This window comes from Coffea eugenioides, chromosome 1, assembly GCF_003713205.1.
Source record: "Coffea eugenioides isolate CCC68of chromosome 1, Ceug_1.0, whole genome shotgun sequence".
Classification (NCBI taxonomy): Eukaryota; Viridiplantae; Streptophyta; class Magnoliopsida; order Gentianales; family Rubiaceae; genus Coffea; species Coffea eugenioides.
The window spans coordinates 6,737,168-6,745,839 of record NC_040035.1 but is presented as its reverse complement, the minus strand read 5'-3'; the positions used below and the strand labels follow the sequence as shown (position 1 = coordinate 6,745,839).

Genomic DNA, 8,672 nt, shown 5'->3' with positions numbered 1-8,672 from the left:
GAGCTACTTTTCTTTTGCACCACCTATATGTTGGAACTAATACTTCAGTCTTTTATTCATAAATTACAATTTCAAACATCCATGGTGTAAACAACACCAACCAAAATGAGGTGTATATAAAAACACTACAACCTCAACAACAACGAGCTGTGTATTAAAACATTTGACAACACTGGTTTAGGATTTGAAGTACAACAATACTCTAGTAGCCATCAATTTGCAGCCTTCCAAACTTCTGTCCCTTGTTAGGCCCCCAAATCCACATTGATGCATTAACAATTGTCCAGGCTATAACAAAAAGAACAATGACCATTTTTTTCACATTCTTTCTTCCAAGCTTCTCCTTCAGATTTTTTACTTTATCTTCCATTTTCTCAGCTTTCTTTTGCAACTTGAGAATTTGTTGCCGCAAAGTTTCATTCTCGATTTCCACCCTATTTATTCTTCTTAAAAGACCGGGTATGACTTGTTTCGAACGCTCACACATTTCTTCATCATACCAATTCCAATAACCACAGCTATCAACCTACAAAAAAATTATCCAAATTCTTTTTAGCCGATAAATGTCTAAACAATTAAACATTAACCTAATTTAACGAATTTCCTATATCTTCACACACTTACCTTGCCATTAGCACATTCAACATATCTCCTTGCCGGGTTCCTATCAGTCCATGAAGTCTTCAAATTGGTTTTACTGCCACAAGAGCAGGTCGGAGTTGTTTCCTTGCCTTTTCCTCTCATGAAGGTTCAACACATTCCCAGCAAATTGCAAGTCGGAGTTCTTTTCTTAGGTATTCCTCCAATGAAGCTTCAACACATTCCCAGCAAATTGCAACTTCGTATATTGTCCCTCCTACTCCATATTTGCAGAAGAAATCTATTACAGGATAAGGGTTTGCACTTCCTAATTGAACTTACGAGTTGTCTGACATTTGAGAGTGATTTATGGTGGAGAGTTTCAAGGAAAAGGCTGTGCAGACGAATTTGCCCCTCAAAAAGTTGATTTCCGTCTCTCCTGACGGCACAAATACACGGAGTGACCAAAACGGTACAGATTTACTAGTTCAATGACATTTCGCGCTAATAAAAAAGTTTAGTGACCAGAACCGGCACTTTGAAATAGTTTAGTGACATTTCGCGCAATTCGCTCTTTTTTTTTATAAGGATGAATCTGTATTGACCTTTCCAAATACTTTACAACATTCCATATGCATTTACCAGATCTTATTCGGTCTTATATTTGTTTCCCTATTAATTAGTGTTGTGTTTTAGGGATATTTAGATTTCAAGAATGCCAATTACTCAAACAGCCAGTTGACACTGTCGATTTCCCTATTTGTGTTCTCGTCAATTTCTCAGCAAAAACTAGGCCAAAATTTGTAGGCCACTATTTCTATTCCTTATGATTATTCAAGTGATGGATATATTGTGGAACTATTTTGTTAAAAAGTCATTTCCCTAAAATCTTAATTAGCCAGCCAATTGCAAGTATAAGCATAATTGCATGGGCAAGGGGGTTAATCATCCCTTCAAGAGTGCTGACTCTTTGTTACCAAATTGATTCAAACGAGACTCTTTGTTGTCTATTCTAATTTCTAAATAGTTTCCCAAAAAAAAAAAAAAACCCAACCTTGTAAGCGGGCACAGCACAAGAAGGGGCAAAATGCCAGTTAGTTATTTTTTTTTTAATTTTACCTTTTTTATTCTTTTTCTTTACTCTCACAGACTAATTGGGTAATTAAATACATTTCATAGACCAAAATTCCAACTCCATTAAATTCAAAAGGTAAGTTCTTCTTCAAACTTTTTGCAAGAACATTCAGTGGACATTATTGTATATTGAGTGGGTGATTAAAGCCTTTTTCAATCAAGAATAATGCCTAATTGATCCAGACCTAACTTAATTTTTCGTCAAAATTTATTAACATGCATATCAAAGTTTCAGTTAATTCTTCCATGCCTAATGTTTTGTGTTCTCTTTTGCACATTTTTTTTTTATAGAAAACACTTCATTCATATTACTGGAGATTAGACCGATCCTTGCGCAACGCATCTGCAATAACACTCCTCACAAGTCACAACGAGTTACTTCACTTGCATGTTTCTTCTGCTGCTACACAATTTTATCAAAAATAAAAGACAGCCTCTAATTCTCCAACTAATCAACTCTCTTAAAATTAAAACAAAAAAAGAAGGAAAGAAACGTAGTTTTGATTCCCAATATTTGGCTTATGTTCAAAATGATCCTTAATGTTTTGACTAATATGAATTTCATCATCTAAATTCTCAATTTAGGGCAAATTTAGAACAATTTATAGATATTCAATAATGGCTGGCTCATAGTCAAAATCAAATTGCTTTGATCAATATAGCTTATATAAATATAGCTTCATAATTTACATATATATATATATATATATATAAATAATTAATCGATAATGAATTTTATCATTTTCTCGCTTTCCTTCACTAATAATTGTAATCATAATTTTTTACTATAACCATTTGAATCCTACCTCTATAAGTTATTGAAGAATTCATCTGATAGAAGTTAAAGTAAAGTTACACATCAAGCTTAGAATTTCCCTCTTCTTCCACTAAATTTTTATCTTATACATTACCTGTGTATTGTTATACAATTCATCAATTGTAACTAACTTAACAAGAAGATGACCTTTAGACTAATGGACAGTACCGTGCCAATCAAGATATTTTATAAAGATTTGGAAACACATTTGTCATATATTTAACTCAATTAACAATTCATTTCATTTTGAAACCTTAACTATAACTATTTGAAATCTAGACGACCACATTGCTTGAAACTCCATACTTTAGGGGACAGAAAATGCAAAGTCAAACTCTTGACTAACATCAATTTAGAGTTTTGACTATTATCCATTGTGATTTTCTGTAAGGTATTCTGAATTTGCCTAAAATTAAAAAACTTTAGAGATCCCTTTTGTTTAGTTGAAATATTAGGGAAAAGTTCGCAAACAGACCAAACAATAAGGGGGAAAAAACTGCACTTCTCTTCTAAAACAAACCACCCAATTTGCAGAAAAGTATTTTTCAAGCCATGGCATTATACAATAAATGGGTCAAATAGATTTAATTTGATATTGAATATGTAAGAATTGATTGTGTAACACAATTTTAATTTTATGTGGGATAAAATTTATTCTATTTTGCACATTGTTATCTTAGTACTTACATTTATCAAAAATCGAATTTAAGTGCATTTAATAATAAAAAATTAAACATCTAAATTAATTAGGTAGTACTGAATTTTCTAAGCAAAATTTATTTTAAAAAATAAGTGATAAATTATTCACTTATCACTTAAGGTGTGATATACACTTATATATATCAAATTTAGTATTTAACAATTCATTAATTTAAGAGTAAATCTTTCCTACACTGACGGTGTATACACTATTATCGTTAGATTTATGACATATGTATAAAAGTTGAATTTCAAATTCAAATTTTGCATAATTGTCATTCATCCAACGTTGATAGTGTATACACTGTCAGTACAGAAAAGATTAATCCTTAATTTAATGAATTCATACTTTAAATTTTAGTTTTTCAATTTTAGTTTACTGAGCAATTTAAAGTTCGGCACACGTGCAATAGTGAAAGTCCTGAATGCCCAATTAGCCGACAAGGTATGCCCCATTAGGCCCAGGGTACCCCTCATTCTTACAATTCCTATTAATCGTAAATTTGCTCGATCTGAAAATGCAATCCATTGCTTGTTTTTTTATCCTCCATTTTATCGGCGCATTTATGGATGAAATACCGGATTTACAGTTTTTGGTTTTGTCACTTTCTGAGTACCTTTTTCCTGCGCTTCGAGGATTGCACTGTACTACTCTGCTCTTCTGTAAACTCTGACAATTTTTGCACTTGGGTTTTAGCCTCATCATTCAAATTCCTTTTCTCAAAGGCCCACGAGTTTTCCTGTTTGCAACTTTAAGGGCCCACTTCTTAACAATCATCGTATTCGTTTCTAATTTCTACCTTTCTTTGTATTTGTGATTATCCAGTCTTTGACTTTTCTTATTAATTTTTTGCTCTTTACACTCTGATTTTTACTTGTTTCAATAAAGCACTACTTTTTCAATAGCCTTTTCTTTCTTTCTTTTTTCTATATCTTGATTTTGGATTGATTTTGCAAGAACGCTCTTAGCCAAAGAATTTTGTTAGCATAAAACATTTTTATCACTGTTTGTAATTCCACTTATTTTATAATTATTACAAAATGATACTTTAAGAAAAAAAAACCATCTCATACAAGCCCAATATATATATATTTTAAATTAAAGTTTTCTTTTAGTTAATAACTATCCCTATCGAATTTTATATATTTTAAATTGGAAGTTTCTTTTAGTCAATAACTATCCCTATCTAAATTTTTTTATTAAAAAAAGAGTTTACAAGATAGATTACATCATGTAAAAAAAAAAGAAAAAATAAAACATGAATTCATGGTACAGAGTTTGAACTTTGAAAACTCATAGTAGTTTACTACATAGGTTCTTAAAAGTAGTATGGTGCCTAGAATAAGAGGCAAATGTGCTCACCTTTTATATTTAAGAAATTACTACTATATTAAGCATTTTTTACAGAGTATTTTTAAGATATTTTGTACTTTCAAGAAATACTTTTAATTTCGAGTTTGTTTGGATAGGTTATTATTTGAAAAAAATATTAATTGAATCATAATACTTTTTTAATTAATTTTTTATCTTTATAATTATTTTTTATTACATACATCACATTACAAAAAAAAAGTAGCACGGTATTTATTTCAAAATATTATTCAAATAATCTCCTTTCCAAAAATACTTTTCTTCTCCTTTAAACATACTTATCAAGATAAAAGATTTTCTTTAGGGAAAAAATAAAAAATTTTATGAAAGTTCTTTTTTAAATGAAAAGTGGAAAATGTCATTCTTATTTTTAAAACTAAGAAAGGGAAAATTTGCATCCGGTATTTCTCTCTTTCTACTTTAGCTTATCAAAATTACTAATACCAGAATGGAATCTGCTAATTCTACGACTTTCTTGTTTTCTTAGCTGTCATGACCAAATGACCCCTGTGATTGTGTTGAATCGATGATGTAAAGCTTCACTTTCTCTGTTTCTGGATTCTTTCCCCTGCGCAGAAATCTGACAATATTTCCAAGATTCAGATAGATTACTTCCTTCACTCTTTTTATCAGCCAAAGCAGTTGTGGATTCATTCTAATTGTCGTGGGAATCTTCCTTCCTTCTGATAAACTTTCAGTATTTTAAAATCCCAGATCAAAAACTTTCACCCCTTTTCACTTTAACCCTCTGATGATTAAAATCCAGTAACCCTTCTCCTCTTTCCGTCTCTATTCTCTATTGGAATTGCTTGCATGAACTTCTGGAGATCTTTCTCTTTCCTTTTTTCTTTTGGGAAAATGTTTTTGAGGGATAAAGATATTGATGTTTGAGTTTGCTTATTGGGGTTGTGATGTTTGATTAAAGGAAGGATTTTTTTGGATTAGAAGATTGAAAATTGGATCTTTGGATTGGGGATTGCTAGTGAATCACAGCAATATCAGTAGAACAAGAGGTAAAGAACTTATTTTTAATATTCTTATCCTGCTTCTAGTATATTGGTAGTTTTCCTGTTCTGGATCCATTTTCGACTGAATTTCATGCCGAAAATACTTGGGTTGGATTCATTTTGATGTTTTTTTGAGTTTTTTGTTATTCTTTATCCAATCTCAGCATTGGTGATGTGTTGATTTGAACTGTGGTGGCTCTGGAATTATGGATGAATTCCTAGCGTTGGAGTGAAAAGGGATCAGTTCTGATCGGTTAGTTTTCTGTATTGATTCCGATGACGTGATAGTCGGGATTAAAGATTGAATCTCAAATGGACTTATGGCATTGTAAGCGTTTGAGATTTTTTGGACTGCATTTGAATTCTCTGGGATGCAAATGTGTGGCTTTGGTTGTCATTGTTTTGGTTCTTAGAGCTGTCCTAATCTCACCATTCGCTGGTTTTGGAGGGATAGAACAGAGCAAGCTGATATTTTTCCGTAACAATTCTTTGCCACAAAATCTGCAATTACATATTGGAAAGCAAAAGTTTTTGGAGGTTCCTCAAATTATATGGGGTTTAAACAATCAGAAAATTGCTTTTGCTAGAGCTTGTTTGACTGCTAGATTTCTGAATCGTACGCTTTTAATGCCTAGCTTGAGTGCTTCACTCTTCTATAAAGAAATTGATCTTTTGCAACCTATTTCTTTTGATAAGGTCTTTCAATTTGAAAGGTTTAACTGTCTCTGTAAAGGATTTGTCCAATTGAGTCACTTCACTAATGTTTCAAATAGAAGTGATGTTCTTGAACTCCAGAAGGGAAGTGGTAGGAAGTGGACGGTTGAGAAAGACTTGGATCAGTTAACACAGCATAGTAAGCCCCCATATGATGAGTATGAGACAATTCGGATAGTTGGAAAAAATCCATTCCTGTGGCATGATCACTGGCCAGTCAAAGACTATGCCAAGATCTTTGAATGCTTAGCATTAGTTGATGAACTACTTAAAGAAGCAGATAAAGTTGTTTCCAAGATTAGGGAAATAGGACGGCAAGCAAGACACAAATCTGAGCAGCCCCAAAATGGTTTAGAGTCAGAAAGCCGATTGTTGCAATATGTGCCATATGTTGCTGTTCACTTGAGAATTGAAAAGGACTGGATGATCCACTGCAAGAAGTTAGAGCAGCGGTTTAATATAAGTGAAATTTGTAGTAGTAAAGAGCAGATCATTGAGAGGGTGGGAAACATCAAAGGCCTAAATCATCCAACAGTTGTTTACCTTGCAGTTGCTGATAGTCTTCTTGAAGATAACTCTATCTTGGATGGTTGGAAAGAAGGTTTGCTTCCTTTTGAGAAGAAGAAGCTGGGTGTTCTTGAAATTTACCAGAAGCACCCATACCTATTTAAATCAGCTATAGACTATGAAGTTTGTTCAAGGTCTGATGTATTCGTAGGAAACAGTTTTTCCACTTTTTCAAGCCTTGTAGTTCTTGATAGAACCCAAAAAATGATCAACATGGGTGTTTCAAAACAGTGCGGCATGGATGTCAGGTGGCCCTCTTATGCCTACAATTTACCGGGGGGTTTGGATGGCCCTTGTCCATGGGCAACAAATATGTCTGACTCAAGCCTGCAAGCGATCAGTTATGGTTCTAATCACGTCTCTTGTTGAATGCTGTGTATCTACCTCTTTTTGCTGTTTCCTCGGGCAATGAGTGAAGATGACTGAATGTAGCTTCATTTTGAAACTTTGTCGATAACTAGAGAATCTTAGTTGGTACAGTTCCAAATACTTTTCTTACAATACCTGTAGATGAGGTAAGCTAAACAGAATTCCACATACCATGTTAGTGAAAGATCAGTTGCATTTGGTCTTAATTCAAGTTGAGGTTGGCTCTTTGATTTGATTGATGTTCTCTCTCCTTGCTTGCATACACAGAACCATGAGATCTTGATGTGAATACCTATAATCTTTTTTCATAGAATCTGAAATGACCATAAGAAACTCCTGTTTGCCTTTACCTGTGTGTTTTAAGGAAATTGAATTGAATGGAAGTTGCTTTGCTTTCTCTTGTATCCTCTGGACCAAATAACGCACAGAGAAAGGCCATTGTTTCTGTGAGTTTTTGAACATGACTTTCTTTGGCACTATGTGATATAACAGGCTTTAGTTAAAGCAATATCTGCCCTGAATTTGCTAACATGGATAGACTCTCTGTGTGAACTAAGATATCTCCTCGTACGTATACTTGTGTTCTGTCATAGTCTAATTTGTAAGCCATTTACACCTTTGCATGCTACAGCGCACGGAAACTTTCTTTGTTGGCATTTGGGCTAACGGTTCCTACCAATAGCCAAAAAAGAACTTCACTCGGAAAAAAAGATTAATGAGAATGCAGTTTCAATAATTTTTTTTTTTGGGTCGAACAACGAATCCAGTTCGAATATTATTTGACTTTGCTGAAAGCTGATAATTTTTAGTGCAGATAAAATTTTGTTTGGATATGGTATTATTTACAAAATAGAAGTAATTGTATCATGAATAGATTTTTTTAATTTTTATTATTTTTAACTACTTTTTTAATTCTACATATATTCCATCATAAAAATTAAAAAGTACTATTAATTCAATTTTTTTAAAAAATAATCTCTTGTCCAAACATGACTCAAGTGTAACTTTTCACCCTAGGAAAAAGATTGAAGATTCATGACAGTGTTTTGTAATTAGACTCTGTGAAAGTGTTAGTTGTTGTTCTTTTTCCTATTCTTTTTTTTTTTTGGTGTGTGTGCGCGTGCGCGAAGATGTTAGTAGCTACTTGCAAAGCGTGTACCATCTTGACAAGGAGGAATAAATGAACATTTGAACCATGATGGTGTGTTTCCTCGTTTGATTTTTAGGTTAGAACAAAAGATTACCTGTAATTCAATGCTAGAAATTGACCACAAAACAACTTATAACTACCTATTGAATAAATTCAAAAAAAACATTTCCATTTATTTTTATATAAAAAATGTAAACATATCAGGTATGCATAATTCTTTGGCATCTATACAATATATAATAATGTTTTAGCAATGGTGGTTGG

At 32.7% G+C, this 8,672-nt stretch overlaps 1 protein-coding gene across 1 annotated transcript; it reads left to right on the top strand.

The window, feature by feature from the left end:
• The first annotated feature begins 5,167 nt into the window (after nucleotides 1–5,167).
• LOC113779917 (O-fucosyltransferase 23) lies at nucleotides 5,168–7,469 on the top strand. The gene is made up of 2 exons (XM_027325742.1): nucleotides 5,168–5,614; nucleotides 5,773–7,469. Exon 2 carries the CDS (start codon nucleotides 5,921–5,923, stop codon nucleotides 7,256–7,258), a length of 1,338 nt encoding a protein of 445 aa, XP_027181543.1. The 5' UTR covers nucleotides 5,168–5,614; nucleotides 5,773–5,920; the 3' UTR covers nucleotides 7,259–7,469.
• Nucleotides 7,470–8,672: the final 1,203 nt, after the last annotated feature.

Bases quoted from the DNA above. Each gene is read 5' to 3' on its own strand.
- LOC113779917 (XM_027325742.1), top strand. From the start codon at position 5,921: ATGGACTTATGGCATTGTAAGCGTTTGAGATTTTTTGGACTGCATTTG.